The sequence below is a fragment of the Macrosteles quadrilineatus genome, unplaced genomic scaffold (genome assembly GCF_028750875.1).
Source record: "Macrosteles quadrilineatus isolate MER2022 unplaced genomic scaffold, UCM_ALF_1.0 Scaffold_3__2_contigs__length_128488019, whole genome shotgun sequence".
Taxonomy (NCBI): Eukaryota; Metazoa; Arthropoda; class Insecta; order Hemiptera; family Cicadellidae; genus Macrosteles; species Macrosteles quadrilineatus.
Genome location: NW_026542596.1, coordinates 75,117,962 through 75,140,512, shown reverse-complemented (window position 1 = coordinate 75,140,512; position 22,551 = coordinate 75,117,962). Strand labels below are relative to the sequence as shown.

Genomic DNA, 22,551 nt, shown 5'->3' with positions numbered 1-22,551 from the left:
GCTATTTTAAACTGTCCGCTCCGACGTACTGTTCTCTTACTGAACTTAGATCAGCAACGCGACCTAGCGGATTTCGTTAGAACTAAGTGTCGGTAACATAGATTGAATATTTAGGTGCATTCAGGTATAAAGAATATGAATTAAACGTCTATCATTCTAAATAGTCTTACAAAGGGGAAGAAAATATTATTAATATTAGGTATTTAACAAGTCCAACAACATAAGAAACGCATGTTTTCATTAACTCGATGAGAAACAATTAAGTTCTCGCTATGATGATGAGTACCACCGTTTCAATATAAACCCAAGAGTAGATGCAGTTTGTTACCTATTGACGGCTGGGGGATCTTGGGTGTGCCTGAGGAGCGAAAACTCTGAGGGGATGCCTGGGTGAAACCGGTCTTTTTGTTATGAGGTGCCACTGTTTTTATTATTAATTTTATATTCTTGTCGCTGCTATAAATTAAATCTACGATTTGGCCCTAGTAAATTCTTGTTGCATGTACTGTACATTCTAAATTACGAACTTATTTTTGGATAAATTACATTTGAAGAATATTTAAATTTTGATTCTAGTTTTCAGCTCTGGTTGTTAAGCTTTGCTGTTATGATTTTTGAAATGGATAAGATTAACTTCTCTTTAAAATATAGATGAAACATCTTTATTTCCAGAAATGACACAACACTTCACCTCTGTGTAGTTTGTGTCGTGTGTCATGTAGCTGAGGTGACGTGCTCTTCTAGAGAGCTAGAGGCGAGCGCAAACTAGAGGCGAAACAAAATTCTAAAAAATGACATAACGACACAACAAATTCAGAAATGTATTACACAAGGTGTCTAAGTCTAGAATCAAGTCTAGAATTCTGCTTCCTCGTCAATACTCCCCCAATATGCATTGAAGGGAAAATTTGGTTTGTTTTATCTTAATTCTTGTCACAGATAAATTAGTATTAAATAACTAACTTTGCTATAAATATTATTTAACAAAAAATCAACCACGAAATAAAATACAAAAAGTGGTTTAAAGGTAAAGTTTTGAAACTTTTTAGGTGTTTGGTCTGAAGTTTTGTTTGAACTTAGTACAATTAAATATATACGTACTTTTCAGTTGCCACACCGCTAGCTGACGGTTTAGTACACCACCCAGCAGATGTTAAATGTTGCAGAGTTTCTTTGTGAAATAGGCGACAGAGCTATTATTATACACCTCTTTGAATTACAGAGCTGGTTTCTTGTGTTGAGTTCAGTGATTTTGTATGATTAGGTCTGGTAAGTATGTTACTGTGTGCTATCTTAAAATTAGTAATCCTGTGGAAGCCATATACTTAAAAATTTTGTACCATACATACTAAACTCAAACAATAGCTTAGCAACGGAGAATGTAACTATATAGTTATTTTATTTTCTCAGGCCGCATTATTTGTTTGGATAAAACCTTAAAACATAACATTAGTAGATATTTTAAATTACACCTGTAGGGTACACTTCCATATCTGTTGGCACAAACAACCGAATGAGTAATATTGATTATTCGATTGTTTAATTCGATATATCGTTTGTTTGGTTAGGTTAGGTTAACCTTACCTAACTAAACAAACGATATATCGATCGATATTACTCATTCGGTTGTTTGTGCCAACAGATATAGAAGTGTGCCCCACCTGTAAACTATTAAAATGAAAAGGCAATTTGATACCCGGTTTTTAAACCCCCATACTCCAAATTATCAATTGTACATTACATTTATAATGTAATGCTTTTTTATATGCATTATTTAAAATAAATAACAAACTTTTTAATTCCAAATGACCAACTTTCGGGATGCAAGGACTAGCCTGTGACCCCAGGTCTCTGGGGCCACAGACAATATAATACTGTAATACATTTGTCTGTGCTGGGGCTCTCACAAGTATATTTTTATAGGCTTTTGGTGATGTTTATGTTTACTTAATTTATACTTCACTTCTAGTTGATAGCATGTTCTATGGACCAGGATCTGGACAGGTAAGATGTTTCTATGTTATCAACAAAGAATTACTTTGCTTCGTCTTCTTTTACTGGCATAAGAATTTATTTATAAGTATAAGGATTTAAACCATTCATAATCCTTATCATAAACAAGTGATCTTTGGAAATCCAACTTGTTGAATTTCTATACAGCATTGAATTGACTTAATGGTTGTTGCCGCTAATCAAATAAACCTCGATGATTTAATGTTTGTTATAAGTTTTATAATCAATGCTGTGGTTACAGCTATGATAGTTGGTAAATTATTTTCTACTTGACTGTCTCCACGTTTTTTTTTAGTAGTCAGCTGATTTGACAACGTCAACTTGAATAAACTTTCTAAACTCCAAAACGAAAACAACAAACGTCATAGCTCATCAGTGTTGCCACTTTTAGGGTAATTACCCTTTTTTAGGGTAATTTACTAGTCTTAGGGTAAGGTTTAGGGTAATGGTAGATTTAGGGTAATTTTAGGGTAAAACAAAAAGTTAGCATAACAATGGAAATTTAACCAAAAACATGAAAAAAAACGTACATTACATATTATGGCCGAACCGTAATGCGATTCAACCGGTTTAAATCAATGATATGATTCATTTTTCATAATAAGTTAAATCGATCTTATGAGTTGTGAATTATCTGTTTTAGATTGTATTTGATTCTATAACACATTTTAATAAAATATGAAATATTATTCATTACTTCGTGATATTTAATTATGTGATTGAATTGAATTACACTGGGATTATTTTACGAATTGTGTCAAAAAATTACCGCCAAGGCTTTTATGGTACCGTACTGTATTATCATAGATAAAACATACTCCCTTAGGTATTATAAAGGTATAATTGACCAAAAAAAGTATAGTAATGGGTCGATACAGTAAAAAATACAATAATTCTTGTCTTGATTCGATATTTTTCACACACCGTATACGATAGAGCTGAATATCAACATTTTTGTTCTTCTTTCGGGTTGTTTTTGAGAATCGAGTATAATTTTACGTATATTGATTGATATTGAAACCTTTTTTAGTATAATTAAACACCTCATGTAAGATTTATATTATTTTAACAATGTTTTATAGCATTAAACACAAATATTAACGTTTAGGGTAATTTTTAGGGTAACTCAAAGTAGATTTAGGGTAATTTAGGGTAATTTTAGCCTGCCTTTAGGGTAAAATCGCAACAACGAGGTGGCAACACTGTAGCTCATAGCATAAATAAAGAAAGAGAGGAGAGTGATGGAAACTGTGTTTGTGGTGTTGTTATTGTGTTAATACTTATTTCTACTTCAAACTTTTAATTGGGATTCCATTCTAATTTGTATAAAGATATTGTGACTATCTAGACGTTCATATGTTTAAAAGAGCTCAGTTGATTTTCCATATTAACTTGATCTGAAATAGGCCTAAATTAATTCAAGCTTACAGATGTAACCTAGGGCAGGCTTATCTCACATTAGGCTATCATATAAATATTTATCGATCTTTTTCAAACTAGATTATATCTAGGCCTATGGCTTTTGAAATTTTTGCTGCTCTAGTCTAGAAATTGTCTAAAGATCTGAACAATAATGGCAAGCATAAAGTTGGAGCTAGATGAATATTTAGCCCGCAAAGATGATACCAAACCTCTCCTCAAGAACAGTTTGCCAAGTGTATCCCTCCCAAAGGTTGGAAATTGGTTTAGACGGGAAGAGGCTGAAGAAAGTGGGTGGTTTGCAGAAACACAGAAAGATTGCTGCCCTAAGATGGTAACCTAAGTTTACATAACCTACTGGTAGTTTATAGGGTACACTTCCATATCTGTTGGCACAAACAATCGAATGAGTAATATCGATCGATATATCGATTAGGTATTAGATATATCGTTTGGTTATAGTTAGGTAAGGTTAACCTAACCTTACTAACCAAAGGATATATCGAATTAAACAATCGAATAGGCTACAGTAATCAGTATTACTCATTCGGTTGTTTGTGCCAACAGATATGGAAGTGTACCCAGTTTATATATTTTAGGCTATATATAAAATTTTTACCCATTAAACCCTGTTCCCATGGTTCGATCATGCTGGTTCGCGAACTTGTTTGAATAAACGTCTAGGTTTACATGCTAGTACCAAATTTCTTTTAAATCGGTTCATTTTTTGGCCTCTAGGGACCTCAAAACTAAAAAGTAAATCGGTCCCGGGTCCAGGTTTGAACAAGAGTACCACGGAAATAGCTTTTTTAAAATATTCCCTATGATATGCCTAATATGGGAAATTCGCTAAAAAACTAGGAAACCGATCAATTACTGGGTGTTAATCAATTAAGTTACTGGTTGATCCATCCTAATGTAAACAATAAATAAAACAAACATGATCTGAAAGTAGCATTCAGCGCAAATTAGGCTACCCTCTGAATAGCATATGGGCAGCAAAGGTGAGGTAAAGTACGGGTGTCTATTTAAAATTACTTAAAACATAACTGTACTCTAGAAGTCAATTTTAGCCGCCCAAAGTTATATTCGCCACTGGGTTCCAATAGGGGTGACAACACTAAGTTGTGTGAGGAAAGAAGTAAGAAATGAGAAAACAGATGTTTTAAATCTTTAAATATTATTGGTAGGCCTGCCACTTTTTAACATGGTTATATAAAAATAAGTTAGCCTACATTTATTAAAAACCTAAATTAAGATTTTAGGCCTAGCATATATAGCCTACTTCTTGCTCTATCGCAATCAAGCTGCTAAACACAAAGCATAACAAACAAAAATTTGGACAAAAAAAATTAAAATGACACAATAATAGGCTACCTACTTTAGCAAGGGTCACTGTTCGATGCAAGACCAGAGATTGAGATTGAGCCAGTTAAAAGGAAACTTGAGTGGGTTGAAAAAATCAGCCAGACTCTGATGTTATTTTAGGCAGGTAATTCTTAGGTTGAAGTCAATTTATTCATTAATTGTTAAAGTTCGTTCGCTACGCTCACTCACCTTTAGGTTGGAGCTCGTTCGCTCCACTCACTTGCCTTCAGGTTAGCTCGTTCGCTACGCTAACTCGCTTCCAGGTTGAAGTTCGTTCGCTACGCTCACTCACCTTTTGGTTGCAAATTGGCTGTAGTTATAAATTTAAAAAAATAATAGTGCTGCACCCTGTTGGTAATCCTTGTAACTTTAATGCTGTTGAACATCATAGAACAGAACCAACTTGTTTAATTGAAACAGCTGTTAAGATTCTTTAATTCCATTTAAATATGAGTACTCATAAGGTTAACATGGGAAACTCCAGAGCCACTGGGGCGGAGCCCAAAAGCCCGATCAGAATAAAAACTAGCCTACTTTGTTTTCCTATTTAATGCCCAAAGAATCGGTGTACCGAATTTCAGCCTCCTAGGTAAATGGGAAGTGGGAGAATTAGTGATGAGTGAGTGAGTGAGTGAGTGAGGGCTTTGCCTTTTATATATTTAGATATTTATTTTTCCTCAAAACATTAATAACATGCCACTGGGTGTTACAATTATTTAACTTGGATTATTGTTTTTTATTTCAGAGTAAATTCCAAAGGATTGTTGGATTCTGCTTTTGTGTTTGTATGGGGATCTTCTGTTTTGGGCTTTCTGCGTTATATTTACCCGTTCTTCTCCTGAAAGCAAGAAAATTTGCCTTACTGTACACAATGGGGAGTTTATTCTTCATGTGCAGGTAATTTCTACCTTAGGCCTAGTTATAGGTCTACTTTTTTGGTAAAGGTTAAATAATTTATAGCCTTACTGGTATTTAGCTATTTGTAATTATTAAGTGTGCAAAGTATGTCATTACTGCTGTAGAAATTTAGGTACATTTCGAGAATTGCAGTGACTGTTTGTGCTCGTTGTAGACACAAGATTTTTCCTACCACCACAATTAACTTGCGGTATCTTAACACACAGATTGCTTTTTTAGTAATGCTACGAAATGTCATTTATGTTAAATGTTTGCTTTTTCAAGCTTTACTGAATGTTAATGTTTTATAAAAACTCCAACAGTCAGATAAGCTGATTTAAGTTAGCTAGCGGGAAATGAATGAAGCGGAAATGAGCTATTTTGCGTAGACCTACTGATCATTAAATATTATTATATTATACATTGCAATGTTATCATTTCCATGCAGTGGTAGGAAAATTTCCTTTTTTGTGTTAAACTACTTTATTTTTTTTACTTTTACCACAGAAAACGTACTACTATAACCCAGAATGCCAACCGCATGGTAAAAAGCATTAAGCGTTTTGAGAGAGCTTTGCCTGTCAATCCGTAGGCAGCGCCACCAGCGTTGCCATGCAATAGCGCTGCCTACGGATTGACAGGTAAAGAAAACGCTTAATGCTTTTTACGATGCGGTTGGCATTCTGGGTTATAGTAGTACGTTTTCTGTGCTTTTACTTAGCTACTTTAAAAACTAAGTATTTTTTACGCTGAATCCGAAAATACAATCTGTCTTTTGCAGAAAGATTTCTAAGTATCCAGAAAATAAATTAAAGATAGATAAGATGATTTTTTTTTTATTAGCTCGCTTTCCTACAAATTTAAAGTAGCTACATTAAGTTCGGTTCAGATGGTTTAATTTTTTTAGACCTATGAAAATAATAGGATACAGCTTAAAAGTAGATGGTGATGGTCACATTATTTAAAAACTTGAGAAACCATAAAGCCCTTATCACTACCATTAGGCCTACCCTAAATAAAAACATAAGCCTAATGAAGGCTATCAAAAAATGCCTAAAAGAAAAATATTTTGTGATCAAAAAGATTTTTAGCAACGGTTAGAGAGTATTAAAGGTAAAGTATAAAATTTTTAAGACACCCTGTATGGTTTTCTTTTCTCCAGTTTCTCGTTTCTGTGGGGGCCGCTGAACCACCTGAGACACCTGTTCTCAAAGGAGAGGTTCTGGTTCACACTAAGCTACGTGACGACACTCACGGCCACTCTGTATTGTTCGCTGATCCTGGTCAGTACGCCACTCACACTCGTCTGCGCCGTCGCGCAGGTCATCGCGCTCATGTGGTTCTTGATCAGTTATATCCCTGGCGGACATTCGGGAATGCTTTTTTTCACAAAACTCTTCACGTCATCCGTCTCCAAAACACTCCCAGTTTGATTAGGATTGTAAACACAACGTGTTCCTACGTGACCAAAGCTAAGTTGTAAGATGTGTGGAAAGACTGATTGTGTGTGGGGTTTTTCTAGCGGGAAACATTGGGGGGTTTTTAACGTGGATTACCCATTTGTAAATTTTAAAAGTTATGTGATGGAAATTCAAACAAATTTTGCTGTCTATATTTTTACTGAATTGTTATTAGGTTTTAAACAACTTCTTGAGCAGCATTGTACGTGTTATTAAATTTATGGAAAGTAAATAAAAAAAACCTCTTATAACACTTAACCACTTACCATCTTTTTTGTATATTTAGGCCTACCGTCTTGTGAGTAACAGTATAAGCGTAAATATATGTTTTTAAGTGTTATAAGACGTTTCTTTTATTTACTTTCCCTATTAGGTTTTGTAAGGTAATGTGTTAGGAATCTGTTTAATTTACTTTTCAACCATAGCAGAAAGTGCATTATCGTTAAATGGTGTTATTTTGTTAAACGTTGAAACTTGTCAACAGTCAAACGTTTTAAACTGTTATTTATCATGGAGTAAAATAATCACCTAATTTTTTCGAAGAGAGTTACATACCGGTACTATACATTTTGTTATTTTGTCACGATCGCTGGTCGTTTTAAAAAAGCTTGTTATTCGATGAAAATATTTTGCATTACCGGTATTCTGCATTTATTATGTGTTTTTTTACATTTTTTTTACTGATTTAGCTGCGCACTGGTAGACAATTCATTTATAGCTCTTAACTTAATTTATTATGCTCAAGATATATGGTTAAATATGTAAAACGTTTTGTAGGTTTTTGATAATTTGTTATGCTTAAGTATAATACTTCTTGTTGAAACACATATTTTATTTTACGTGTTGATAATTACATGCACATATGTGTTTTTGTACCTCGTTATGTGTAGGCATTGACTTTTGATTACCTGCGGTAAACATCCTATATGGACCAGCTGTTTCCGATTTTGTTTATAAAAAATAACAAATAATACAGTTGAATGACCCACTGATTTAGTGTCCTACTACTACTATATCATATTTTCTTCATTACCTGCTGAGACTGTGAAAGCATAGCCTCCTAATACAAAGCAGCGGTGAGACAAAATTGGCAACGCTGCTCTCCCGGCTTACTGGAACAGCTGTTGTTGTACTAATTCATAATAGAGCATCTGCGCAATGGTTATGTTAACGCATTTGTTATTTTGTTACAATGGCTATAGGCCGGCTGGTAGGGAGCAAGCTGGTCTAGTGGTTTGAGAGTGGGACTTCGGTCCATGAGGTCCCGGGCTCAAATCCTGCCAAATCACCAATACATTTTATCTAAAAGCCCATGTAACACGGAGCTGGTTTTCTTGCCGCTAGTAACTAGCAGCTAGAACCAGCAGAAAACCAGCATCGTGTGACTAATTAAACATTTTAATATTACAAGCGCTTGAAGAGTCACTAGCAGGTCACGTTACCACCCATCTGTAGTCTCTAGCACCATTCCAGCTCTGTCTGACAGTATTGTGCTAGTTCTCGCATTAAGAAAAATAAATTTAAATTAATTGAACACATTTAAACTAATTAAGAATAAATTTAAACTTTCATGTTTAGAAACTTTTTTCACGCATTGTCATGATTTTCTCGTTGTTACGATTGCTACGTCTAAGTTGATGAAAGATAAAGTGCTTTTGTTATACGCCTACACAACTTATTAGATTTTAATTAGTTAATTTACATGCCCATAGTAGATACAAAATAATAGTGTTTTTATATATTAATATTTTATTTTTTCGTGGCACTTTTTACTCCTATGATGGCTGATCATTGATAAAACATCACTTCTAATACTAACATTATTTTTGTTACCTAAGGAGCGTGTAGTTACATCCAATTACATCACCAGACTTGTAAGTTGTAGCGTTAGTTCTCCAGCTTTGTCTGACAGGACTTGAGGACTTCATATACGCTGGAGAACTAGCAACTAAAGCTGCTGGATAGAGAGCTGCTGGAACCAGCTCCGTGTGACAGGGGCTTAGTGATAGTGCCACAACCTCTCAATCTAGCCTGAAGTAATGTGGAAAACAATACCACGCTTGTGCCTAGCTTCTTAGGAAAAAAATTCTTAAATAGGCCGGCTGGTGCAATGTTGTCACATACCAATACCGCGGCAAGACAAAAGTGGCAATGACGCAGCCCAAGCACTGGTTCTTAATAGAGTGTCTGCTCAATGTTTATGCTCACACGTTTGTTATTACCATGGCAATAGGCATGACGTTGCCTCACACCAACGCTGTAGCTTTGTAATACAGGAGGCTGCGGACGGTTGTTGATTTGATGAAAAAGATGCCATAGTTTACAATAAGTCGTCCTTTCACTTTTGCTTGTTGGAGAAACTAAACTATTAGTAGGCCTACTAGACAAAACATTTTTAATCGAAATTAGCGCTTTATCGGTGGTTCAATACCACATTCATGGTTATTCTAAAACTGCCTTCAACTTTGGCATAGGTTAGCCATAATCGAAGCTGTATGTTAAATTCAAAGTTAAAAGTATTTGCTGAAGATTTAATAATTTAAGTGTAGTGTTGATTTAAAATAAAATCTGGGTTTCTGGCTTTATAAGGGAAGAAAGATGTTTGTCCTTTTTTTACTCCAGTAATAATTTGATTAAATAGCATACTATAGTATTTATATAGTAGTAATGTTTTAAAGAACTGGTGCTATTATAACCCTTTATGATCTCTCTGCATGTAAAATAATATTTCATCACTAGGGCGTAGAGTGACTCTTTTCGACCCGAGCTCGAAAAACTATTTTCCCTAGATTGCTGGTAAAGATTTGTAAGACAACGGGATCGCTGTGATATGATCACATTCTTTAATACCAATTTTGTAAAATAGTTCTTAAAAAATTTTTTAGAGGTCAGTATTGCATGGTTATTTATATTTCTGTCTTCCTATACTTAGTATGATAATAATAAAGACATACTTATTATAGAAGAAATTGTTAAATTAAATCTACTTGTTTATACATTTGTATATACTTTAGTTTATATAAATACATAATGTTAAACTTTAGATCACACCTTTTCATTTTTAACCTGTTAATGTAAATATAGCTTCCCTGTCTAAAAGTTTAAAAACCAGTTTCTACAAAAATAATTTTGTAGTTGACATGCACAGTAAGGTTAAATAAAAGTAGTAAAATACCTGATTTTAGGTGAAATTCACATTTTTACATTCCATCAACGCACCTAAACCATAAACATTCTCTCAGATTTATCGTTCTCATGGATCAGCTGAAGACAATTAATTTTACTGTTACAGTAGACTCCCTCTTATCCGGACTCCTCGGGACCAAGGCCAGTCCGGATAACGGGTTTTCCGGTTAAACCAACGTCCCCTAAAACTCGTTAAAACAGACTGTTTACTGTGATATTCGACTTAAATTTAGGAGAGCATTGTATCTAGACACTTGATCACTGGTCTCAAATCTTTCCCACGAGAACAGTCGTTTCAGTACTGCCCACTTCTTGCCGATCTAGTCCGGTTAAACCCATGTGCTCATAAAAATTGTCCGGTTAAAGAGATGTCATTTCCGCCGAGTGTAGTCTGGTTAAACCAATGTCCGGTTAAAAGGTGTCCAGATAAGAGGGAGTCTACTGTAGTCCCATCTGGTTCTTGTAGAGAGCGTATTTTATCTGTGATTTGTTTTTTGTAATTTCACTAATTTAAAAACTAGATTGACCTTAATAAAAGAATCTAAGGCAATAGGTTGACTGGTTTTATAACCAAACTCTCTTTGGTAGATAAAGTTGATGGCTGGTGAGGTAATTGTATCAAAACCATGTTTTCCCATGGCTTGCGTTCTTAACACATCTTTGTGTCAAATTAAACTTTTGAGTTGTATTAGTAAAACCAGTATGGTTAGCTACACTATTAAAAACTCACCATAGTTCGGCCGCGTAGAAAGCATCCTCTACTAGCATTGGTTAGCATTGGCGCACAGGTCGCTTTCTTAGCGGCCGAACTATAGTAATACATTCATCATCAATTCTAAAACACTCAAAGCTCTGGATTAATCAGTAAAACATTTAAACATAAAATATCTTACTTTATTTAACTTAATCTTTAACAATCACACACAATATGTACAAAAGGAAGACTTGGTGAATCTTGATTATTTAAAAGGAAGGAATATCCCATGCATGACGTTGGGTACGTGACTGTCCACACTGGCTCTTCCGACCTCCTGGAGTGTCCGGGGGTCCAGGAACACAAGGCAGTCCCGGACTCCGGGATCGGTGTTGGTGACCGGGACTAGGAGTATCCCGTCATCTTCCTCCGTCGCTCCAGGACGAGCCTCAAAGTAAGGTTCCCCGGGAAAAGCCGTGTCACTGTCCTTCCACAACGTCATGGCTCCAGTGTCCGTGTCTACCTTGACAATCTGGAATGTAGTTCAAGAATAACTTATGTTCAGCACTTGAAAAAAATCATAAGCCTATAAGGAAAAATAAAAATCTCCATGATATGTTAAGATCAGTGGTATTTTTAGGGAGCTAAACAAGCTCTCTAAGACAAAAAACAAGGAGAAAGTGTAGCATATGGACTTATAAGTGATTTAATTTGATTAATATCGTTTCGTCTTTAAGGAAATAATTACCGGGATAGCAGATGACTTTTGATACTGCAGTGAGTAGACTTCTCATTCTAGAGTGAAATCTGGAGCCTCTTTTGGTATTTATCTCATGCTATTGTCTTTTGGTGTGTATCAATCCATGTTTAATTGCACTACATTTGAATATATTATCTTCTCCTAAATTTTACAGTGTGCTCTTTTTTATGAATCGTGCACTTATATAGTTAAGGGTGAATTGTTGTTGGTCATAATAGTTGTTAAGTTGGACAATCCATCAGAAATAAAAAGTAAACATCAGGGAAGGCTGTGTACCTTCCAAAGTCTGAGAGTTTAGCAGATGCTGCTTTGTAAAAACAATTAGTTATTCAAGGTTAACAAGTGTTTCCGTGAGTTGTCAAAACATTGATGAGACCAGTCTCAGCTAGAACCATAACTGGAAAAAAATTTGAGAAAAAGTATCTTCTTTAATCAAAAAGAGTAGTTGAACAATTATCTTATCATTGATTGAATGTTTTAGCCAATGACAAGGGAAAGTTGTCAATCATAGTCCACCATAAAACACAACCATAAGCCTTTTACAATGTCTTCTGTCATCAGAAATGAAACCTTCAGGCCAATACTCAAAGATCACTTAATTCACTCGTGATTATCTTTAACTCACCGAGTTGCGTAGTGGGCTGCAGTCAATCATGCCGCTGGCGTAGCAGTAGCGGTACTTCTTGCCGTGGAAGTTTCTGTTGATGCTGGGCTGCTCGTATCCCCTGTCTGTGGTCAGCTGATGTCCTGTCAGATGTATCACTCCTTGCCTACACTCCGCTGTGGCCGAGGTCTTCAGCGTCACAAGGTTCTTCCCCTCCTCTGCTTTCTGTGCAATCATTGGTAAATTTCAGTATTAGGTGGCACTGTTTTTACATTCAAAGTGAAAAGCTTATAGAGTACGTGTATGTTACGAATAAAAAATTTAAAAAATTCATATATATATTGGTACACTGCTGGCCATCCGATTGTACTTGTGTTTTAGTTTCAATATTTAGTCTGTACCTATTACTTTTGGTTTGCGTTTGTTTTAAATGCTCACAAACTAGAATGAGTATTTTAATGCAAAAATGACTAAAGGATCTCATAGCTACTTAACTGTGACAGCCTATATTTGTAAATAATACTATTTCAACCTAAAATCTATTCCTTTCATAGTCCATAAAACTCTTAAAACAATTTCAAAAAATTACCACAATTTTTTACTGTTAAAAATCTGTATATTGTCTATTAAGTAACATATCAAATTTGAGGATATTGATGCCTAAGTCTTCACAGCTCACAACAAGCTTGCATACTGGTTCAGACAATTTTACAAGTTGCTTTTCCTCTTTGTCTATAAAATATTGTCTTTTATACATTATGCCGGTTGTGAAATTATCAGGTCGGTAAAATCATAAGAAAAATCAGTAGGTTTTTTATAGTTTGAAACTGGACCTAAATGACCGTGGCTAAATAACTAGCTGATCATTGTCAGTAACAAAGATATCATTTTATCCATTTACCACTTCTCCTTCAGTCATCTTCGCCTTCCCATTCTGGTGGTTGTCGTACAAATATAATCAAGTGTAATAATCAAAATGCCAGAAACGCAAGAACTCTCAGGGGTTAGTTCATTTAACAGCCTGAGATGATAGAAAGGTACAAATAATCCCAGGTAATCGTCAGAGTAGAGAGGTTTTTTAGTAAGTTAACCAATTCAGGAGACACAAACTACAGTCTGGCAACCTGTGTGCGTAGAAACACTGTTCCCTCCTCTAAAAAAAAATGTAAAATATTTTGTTTGTGCGTTGGCTCACCTGTCCAGGTTGTATGATGGGAAGCACAAACCGCTGTCCACAACCTCCTCCCGACACATTCCACTTGTCTTGTCTCACCACGTTGAGAAACATCTGCTCAAACAACGCTGGCGAGTCATAGTCTATAAAGTCCACCACCAGCTGAAACACAACCAGATCTGTTATGTAACAACTAGCAACTTTACAACAGGGTATCCACCCTATTGGTATTTTTTAAGTGTTTGTAAGAGAAATGTGTAAACCAAAGGTGTTTGTAAAGAGTGGCATCTGGATCAAAAATTGATCTCACTTAGAATCAGTGTCTTTCAGATTTGAAGGCAACACCACTACTTTGGCTTTGCAGACACCTCAAAAAGGCCACTTTTCTAAATGGCACTAGTAGCTTCCTCAAAGAAAGAAGTCCTACAAAGCAAAACAGCTATAGTACCACCATATAGAACACAGAATATTGCCTTTAATCATTACTTTGTAGGTCTAAATGCCATAGACAAATAGAATAAATATAGACTGTCAAAGGAAGCTTCCGGCGCCCACCGCTAGGAGTGCCGTGTATGCAGGCAAGGAGTGCAGGAGCCGTATGTACGCAGTAACTACACGACACTCCTAGCAGTGGGCGCCGGAGCATATACCAACCGCAGCACTGCTGCCGCTCTATATTCATTCTATTTGTCTATGTAAATGCCCACCTGATTGTCTTCTTCGTAGCAGTTGATTTGGTGACACAGGAAGAATGGTTTTGTTGACATGTAAGGTGTCGGCATTACTTTGCCACTCCTCTTGTCAATGATGGTGAATTTATTCTGCAAATAAAAAAAACATGTCATAATTTATGAAATGAATCATCTACAGTATTGTTGAGCATTCAGTCGGATTAACTGTTCAAAATTTTTTGATAAAAAAATTAATCATATTATACAATGGATAGTTTTACTTTTGCAATCACCACGTTCCTGCAACTCTGCTGAAAACTGATTGAATTCCCTCTTGAGGTGTTGAATTGTGTTGCTATTTGTCACAATATTATTAAAAAAACTAGATAAATCGATTAAGGTACGAATCCTCTAGACTAGAAGGTATAGATTGGTACTTATGCTAACCACCAATCACCTTTAGCACAGAGAAGGAAGCTACAGAGATAACACTCAATGGTACACTTGAGTGGTGTCTAGTATTACTTGTTATCTAGGGAAAAGTCCAACACATTGCCAAACATTGGCAAACATTGCCTCATTCTCAAAATTTAAACTATCTTTAAAAAATTTCCTTTTGGAGAGGCCATTTTACTCGTTAGAGGAATATCTGGAAAATGAGTATATTTGAAAGATATTGCTTCTCCCATAGGTTTGTAGCTTATTATATGCTTTATTTCTTTTGTAAGCTATTTTATTTTAAAATGTAGTATAGTATTAGTATTAGACTTTGTGACAAATCACCTGTCAAGAGAATTGATGTAATGTGATGATGTTTAATAAATAAATAAATAAATAAACACCGCCCCTTCTCGCCCTCATATACTACAACACTCACAGTGGAGGAAGACTCTGTGCCCTGTGCGATAGTGCGATAGGAATTTCCACACACTGCTTGCCACTCGGGGCTCTTCCTTGCTCTTTACAAGTATATTTCCTGTACAACATACTAGATCTGAAAGCGCTCGATCGTCACACAAGCAAATTTCCACTGACTCCTTCGCTAAGCCTTAAGCTATGTAATAGTATTGTGTTTGGAGCATAGGTACCTAAAGATGTAGGATTTCTTAAGTAAAATATTATGAAGTGATGGTCAAAACCAGAAATTTTGAATCTCAAAACCGAAACTTTAAAAAATTGAATCTCAAAACCTAAACGCGAAACGTTTTACCTTGCTACACAATAACATAAAAATGTGACTGATAAACTTAAAACCCAATACAACATAATTTATTATAAACAACCAACTTTCAAATAAATTAAACTTCTAACACCAACTTAAACATGAATATCAGATTAATCAGAACATTTAGTGGTCAATACTTCTTTTTATTTGGTAAATATTGTTATGAATAAACTGAATTGTATGTAACTCCAGTTAGAGTATTTAAGATTTGAAGTTCAGAATACAATTTAAATTTACTTGTTTTATTACTGTTTATGGTGATCCGTTTGCTCTATTGCTACCAGCTTGTGAGAGAAAAGAATTTATTTATAAAAATAAACACATCTGCCTTAAAAATAAGGTTGCCAATGACACAGAAAAAAATATACATACACTCAAAATATTGAAGGTTTATAACAGCTATAAGTCTGATTAATTTTGATGTTTGAGGTGTTAATTAAGCAGTGTTGAAACAATAATAATGACGCAAAAAAATATCAGCAGTTACAAAAATAAAATTGTCAAAATCTTTAATTTCGAAACTTTTGAATCTCGAAACTTGGTGATCAAATCTCAAAACCGAAACTTTTCCAAAGTTTTGATGGTTTTGAGATTTTAGATTTGGTTTTGTCACATCACTAATTAATAAGTCTTGTTAAAGGGAACACTGTTCAGTAAATATATTGATCACACCACTGATTTGATCCCAGTTACAGTAATGTTACTAGTTAGCTAATTGGTCTGGTGGTAAAGTGTGGGAGTTTGGTCCTGAAGGTCTCTGGTTCAAATCCTGCCAATCACCAAATAACTGATAATGCTGCGACCCCCCTCTAAACCTATCATCGAAGTAACCTGAAGTAATGTGAAAAAAAAACTCCCAGCAAAAGCCTAGAGGAATACAAATAAAATACTGGTTGGTTGATCTTTTACGAATCAACTATTAGTTTACCAGCAGGTGAGGTTGCCACTCTGTACAGTCGTAGAGGCTGCGTCCCTTGATGTGGAAGGAGATGATCTTCAACATGTTGAGTGTCAGAGGCTGTTCTATGAGCACTATGTAGTTGTCTGTGGCTGCAAAGCTGTGATAAGTGCTGGGGCCTTTGCTGTATGGTGATATCGAGCAGAGCGCCTGTGCCTTCTTGAATGCTGGAAATAAAGCAAATATATGGTCAAAGTATTTTTTAAAGCGACGTTCTAAACTTTGTCTTGTTTCTCTCTTAACATTGAGCACGGCTTCATCAGAAATTTCATATGAAGGGAGAAGAACAGAGAGAGTGGCCGACTATCCCACTGGTATGACACTGAGTGTGACACCGACCATCATCGATAGGTCAACTATCGATGTTAACCATACATGTACCGATAACATTGTTGTGAAAGCATCAATGTTTTTGGGACCAAAACATCGATGTTTTTTCAGTTTTTCGTCTGCTTTTTGTACTCTCCAGTAATGGAAAACATCAATATCTCTATGCTTGGCCAAAAAACCCGATGTTTGACAAAAACGGTAACCTATCATTGATGTAAAAACATAAAAAATTTATAGAAAAATATCATTGTTTCAAAAACATTGTCTATCGATGCTCATCCCGAGTTTAAGGTCTGCCCAATCAAACTCACGGGTGTTGCTGTCAGTGGCTGGTACTTTGATGACGGAGTAGTTTGCGCTGGTGAAGATCTCAGTGGCTATTGTGTACAAGTCTCCGTGAGAGTCTTGGAGGAAGTGGCTACTCATCATGTTGGCTCCAACCTTAGTCAGGTCTATCTGTGGACAGAGGTATGTCATGTTACGAGACTATTCACTCCATCCATACATAGGTACTCTTTTATATAGAGCCATAGTAAAAAAACATGCTTCCCAAAAAATCATGAACAATGTGATCAAAGTGAAGGCTCTTGTGAACTCTTTCAATTGGTAAATTGGTAGCTCAGTCTGTAGCATCACGGACTTCGAGCCAAAGACAGCGATTTCGAGGGTTCGGATCCTGGTCACTGCTGTAAACATTTTATCAGTACATTTTACCTTCATACGTTACCGACTCACCCCTTGCTTTGCTGGATACGTTCCACGCACAGGCAGTTAGTCCATGTGGACGGGCAAATGCAAGGTTAAAAAAAGAGGCCGCCAAGATCTTTAATTAAAAAAAAAACTTTTTTGACAACTCTAAAAACTCTTCTCCAGTTACAATTAATCTAAATTGTTAGAGTTTTTGTTTGGGTCACTTCAACACTGGGCTACTTTTGGATTGTCAAAATTAGCGAATTTGGTTTACCTTATCCAAAGTGTCAAGGTTCTCAGGGTTGATTTCTCTCAGCATTGGTGACTCTGAGCCACAGAACACGTGGTCTTTGTAGCTGAAGATGTTGACACCACAGTTGTCTGTCAAGTCTGGGATCTGCCAATTAGAGAACACTTAATTTCAGTGTCTAAAAACATCTTAATCTTGGACAAAATAATCAATGCCATGTTTTGTTACGATATTCTGTATTCTATGTGTATGTTTAGTCCACTCTGGAAAAAATCCTTCATAAATATAATTTAATTGTGTGATAATGAAAATCTGACTTTCACAAAAGCATCTCAAGCGCTTTTGATAAAATGAAGTCTGTGGGTCCTTTTAACTCTAAACAAAATGGTACAGTCCCCAGTACTGTTAAAATTATGGTTCCAATGTATGGCAATGTTTGTGATTTTACCGATAAAATATCATTGTTTTACTCCTACTCCTTACCCATCAAGCTAGTAGGAGAAAGTATGTTCAGTTTGCTGATGTGGTTTATTACTTTTAACATGGACTAAGCAACACAAGTAGAGTTCTCATCCCATTGTAAATTTGAAGCTTGTTTTTCGTCTCTAGTTCATGTACCTTCATGTAGTATGTTCATGTAGTAAGGTACGTCGACACTGATCATTAGTGTAGAGAAAATTTTCTTTATATTATTTTAGGGTAATTTTAATGATTTGTACTTTACTGTTTGGTTATATAACTAGGAGATTAGTTATTGTTTATGTTTAGATTGTTTTATTTGGTTAAACTAGGTTTTAAATTACTGAAATGACAAGAAACAAATTGTAAACAAAACACAACCTCGACAGTGTGACATAAAGAACTAACAATAAAATCGGCTTCAGCTGTTCCATTAAGATGACAAATCTACTAAGGAAGTATATGTTTTATCTATGATTTTACCTACATTTATTTAATACAATACAGTTAATGATAATTAATTTTCATTTAGCATCAGACAAACTTACTACTGCGGAGATGACTCTGGAGAACATACTCTTGGTTGTGTCCGTGTAGGCTTTCGTTCCAAACTCTGTGTACACTGGCTTCTTGGCTACCATTGCTTTCTTGTATGCATCTGACTGTAGGAACTTCTTCATGAAGGTTACCTACGTCAGGCGAAACAAACGCTGTTACATTGTAATAAATAGTAAAACTTCCATATAGACAGTGGCTTGTTCGGTAGCGCCACGGACTTGGGCCCGAGGCAGCGATGTCATGGATCCTGGTACCTGTCACTACTACTTATCAGTATGGTTCACCCTTGTACCATACCAGCTCATACCTTGCCTTGCTCAATACATTTTACCACAGACTATAGTTTTATAGAACCAATTAATGGTCTATTGTCTGAGGCTCATGTGGCAAATGCAAGATAAAAAAGGCTGCCAATCTCTTAAAAAAAAAAAAAACATTTGTTTATAACCACAAAGTTATAAAAATAGCAATATTTTAATGTGAAGAGTTAAACCTAGACCAAATTTAATAATACTTCCCCATAGGAAATAATTACCTTAAAAAGAAAACTTTTTAAATTTACAAAAATGTTATTTATTTATTCAAACACTATAATTTTAATGACACATGCTTCAACACATGAGCTCCACACTACAAGATGGCCCAGAAACTCTAACTCTAAAAAACTATGATAAAAGATTTTAGCCACTAAGCTGTAACTTAACTAAAAAGTAGGTTTTACCTTTTACTATTAATAAAACCAATAGTCAATGGTTTTACTTTCTTCAAGCATGTTGTAACTGTTGGTTACGGCCGTTTCGGCATCACAATGCCATCGTCAAATGCATATATCACCTAAAGTAGCGTCATTGTAGTTAAAACACATAACGAGGGAAAGGCGCTACTTCAGCCGAGATTTGTGTCCGACAATGGCATCATGATGCCATAAATGCCATAACGGCCGTAACGAACATTGTCAACATTTGAGCTGCTTGAAAAAGGTAAAACCTACTTTATAGCCATTTTTGAGCTTGCAAATAAACAATTTTTTAGTAAGGGATTGGACTTGGAGAGGACTTTGTCTCGAACTTAAAATATAATCTCGAGCCGGTAAAACCTCATGTTTGGCGCTAGCATAGACTAACCAACACAAGTAGACTTCTCATCCCATTGTAAATTTTGAAGCACGTTTTTCGTGTCTAGTTCATGTACAAAGGCGCTAGTGTCGACGAAACTTTGTTTTTATTATTTTAGGGTTAATTTCTTGATTTTTGCTTTACTGTTTGGTTATATAACTAGGGGACAAGTTATTGTTTATGATTAGATCGTATTATTTGGTTAAACGAGGTTTTAAATGGCTGTAATAACGGGAAACAAATTGTAAACAAAACACGACCTCTACAGAAAACCGGACAGAACTAACAATAAAATTGGCTTCAGCTGTTCCTTAAGGATGGGAAATCTACTAAGGGAGTATGTTTTATCTATGGCGCTAGGTACGAAATATACTATTACATTATAAAAGGCATCCGGCATACCCTTGTTTCTATAAAGCTCTATAAAATGTAGGAAAGTAGACAGCAGCTTACATTTGCAATACAACTTACTTTTCCATTTTTTATTTCAAATTTGTAGAGGACTGCAAAACCATCAAACCAATGGTTCACAGTGAAGTCATCGATTTCAAACAATCCAGGTCCAACACGTATGAACCTTCCTTGTAGCCATTCTGGAATACTTCCTAGAAAAGAAGATATTGTTAGGAAAATTAAAAATATTTTTTAACTACTAAAAACCTTATAGAAAACATGAATATTAGGATCCAATACTGAATTATATTCCTAATCATCAGCTTAAGGTGTGTTAAGCCTGTAGTACCAGGGGACTGAGCTTTGCTTGATTAATTGGGTGTAATCGTTAAAAACAATATCGAAAACAGACACATTTTATAATTTACGAAATACATTTTTATGACAAACCATAGACCACCATAGATCGCTGATATAAGAAACAACTCTGTAATGTTGTACTCTTTAAAAGTATGCAATTTTAACACAAAAAACATAATTTTTTATGATCTTGACTAAGTTTAAGTGCTTCTCACACAGAATGTTTCTCCTCTCTATTCATTGAAACCCGTTGTTCGACTGTTATACTTAGTCACGGTTATACTAAATTTCATCAAAATCAGATCATTTTTGCTCGAGTTATCGTGCTAATGGACACATAAATATTGTGGTGCAGGGTGTTTTGCAATCATGTGAACAATCTTTGTCACATTATTCATCATGTAAAATGAAACAAAAAATGTAATCTTACATGTGTCCTCTCATTCTGTTTTCGTTCTATCCATCTGTATGAGGATAGACATACAGATTCATAACTCCTTGACGGTTTCTGCAGAATGTTTATATCTTATTGGACCCTAGCCCCTATCTTTGTACGAAATATGAATAAAATCTCTTAAACCGTTTTAAAATAGCGGTTTTTTAAAGTATTTTATGACAATTCCTTGAATACCATGAATTTTAAAATAGAATATGTAAATCTTAACAAATGCTATGCAGAATTTAACGATATCTTTTAACCTTATAAATATACCTTTAAACTTATAACCTTATATTAGAAAGTAATAACCGAGAAATTAACTTTTAGCGAATTTCCCATATAGGGAATAAGCTATTACCGTAGTACTCATGGTAAGACCTGGACCCGGGACCGATTTTTTTTTTCGTTTTGAGGTCCCTAGAGGCCAAAAACACCATCCGTTCAAATTCATATATATTATATATTTATATATATATATATGTGTGTCCGTTAGCGCGATAACTCGAGCAAAAATGATCAGATTTTGATTAAATTTGGTACAAACGTGTAAACCTACGTTTATTCAAACGAGTTCGCGAATCAGCATGATCGGACCATGGGAACGGGGGTTTATGGGGGGTTTTATGGGGTAAAAATGGGTTTTTCCCATTTTTGACCCAAAAAACATCAAATTTTGCAATTTCTTTCTAAACTATTTTGTAGAGCTTAAAAAAACAAATAATTTAGTATATTGAAGCGTTGTAATGCGCCTAATGGTTACGGAGAAAATTCAAAAAAATTGCAAATTTAAAATTCCCATGTTATTCTTATGGAGAATAAGTAAACCGTTGTAGTTTACTTGTTTATTAACATATTTTGCCCAAATTTGGAACATGTTTTTATTTCTTACTAAAAATTAACATTTTACATAAAAAAAACACTTTTACCCTCCCTGTTGCAGCAAACCTAAGTATGTGTTAAACTGATTCTATTTATTTAAATAGGGATAAATGTGATATTTTTAAGGAGACATTTTAGTGTAAATCCAATCAGGCAAATGGAAATTCGCTTAGTCTGCAGGTTTGCTGCGGCGGGGGTATTTTCTTGCTATACCAATTACCAACAGTTTTCTCTATTAAAACAATTTTTAAATTGATAAAACTACTTTTTAGGATTGTATAGATGGGGAAAACTGTAGAAATAGCAAGGAAAAAATAATTCTCAGTTAATATTTGTCAAATAAGTATTAAAATATAAATTAGGATTAACTGAATTATAACTGGATGCGTTCTCGGACCGGGATTTATAGCTCTGGCGTGTAATTTTCTTCTTTTTTACTGATTTTAGCGAATTTCCCTATAGGGAAGTAGCTATTACCGTAGGTGGCACGGTAAGACCTAGACCCGGGACCGATTTACTTTTTCATTTTGATGTCCCCAGAGGCCAAAAACACTATTCGTTCAAATTTTTATATATGTATATATATATATATATATATATATATATATATAGACTTATATATATATATATATATACGTCCGTGAACGCG

At 35.0% G+C, this 22,551-nt stretch overlaps 2 protein-coding genes across 2 annotated transcripts in view; one reads left to right on the top strand and one right to left on the bottom strand.

The window, feature by feature from the left end:
- The first annotated feature begins 3,241 nt into the window (after window positions 1-3,241).
- LOC128990714 (vesicle transport protein SFT2C) lies at window positions 3,242-10,200 on the top strand. Its single transcript, XM_054413246.1, has 3 exons — window positions 3,242-3,766; window positions 5,546-5,697; window positions 6,860-10,200. Exons 1-3 carry the CDS (start codon window positions 3,587-3,589, stop codon window positions 7,128-7,130), a joined length of 603 nt encoding a protein of 200 aa, XP_054269221.1. The 5' UTR covers window positions 3,242-3,586; the 3' UTR covers window positions 7,131-10,200.
- A 1,015-nt stretch (window positions 10,201-11,215) lies between these two features.
- The window catches only part of LOC128988500 (beta,beta-carotene 15,15'-dioxygenase-like), a 31,476-nt gene continuing 20,140 nt past the window's right edge, over window positions 11,216-22,551 (bottom strand). The window contains exons 2-10 of the mRNA XM_054409842.1: window positions 20,303-20,436; window positions 18,707-18,847; window positions 17,724-17,846; window positions 17,071-17,215; window positions 16,400-16,596; window positions 14,283-14,396; window positions 13,597-13,737; window positions 12,423-12,626; window positions 11,216-11,569 (exon numbers count right to left, since the gene is read on the bottom strand). Of these exons, the coding sequence (XP_054265817.1) occupies window positions 11,303-11,569; window positions 12,423-12,626; window positions 13,597-13,737; window positions 14,283-14,396; window positions 16,400-16,596; window positions 17,071-17,215; window positions 17,724-17,846; window positions 18,707-18,847; window positions 20,303-20,436 (1,466 nt within the window). The 3' untranslated portion in view covers window positions 11,216-11,302. The remainder of the gene's footprint in view (window positions 11,570-12,422; window positions 12,627-13,596; window positions 13,738-14,282; window positions 14,397-16,399; window positions 16,597-17,070; window positions 17,216-17,723; window positions 17,847-18,706; window positions 18,848-20,302; window positions 20,437-22,551) is intronic.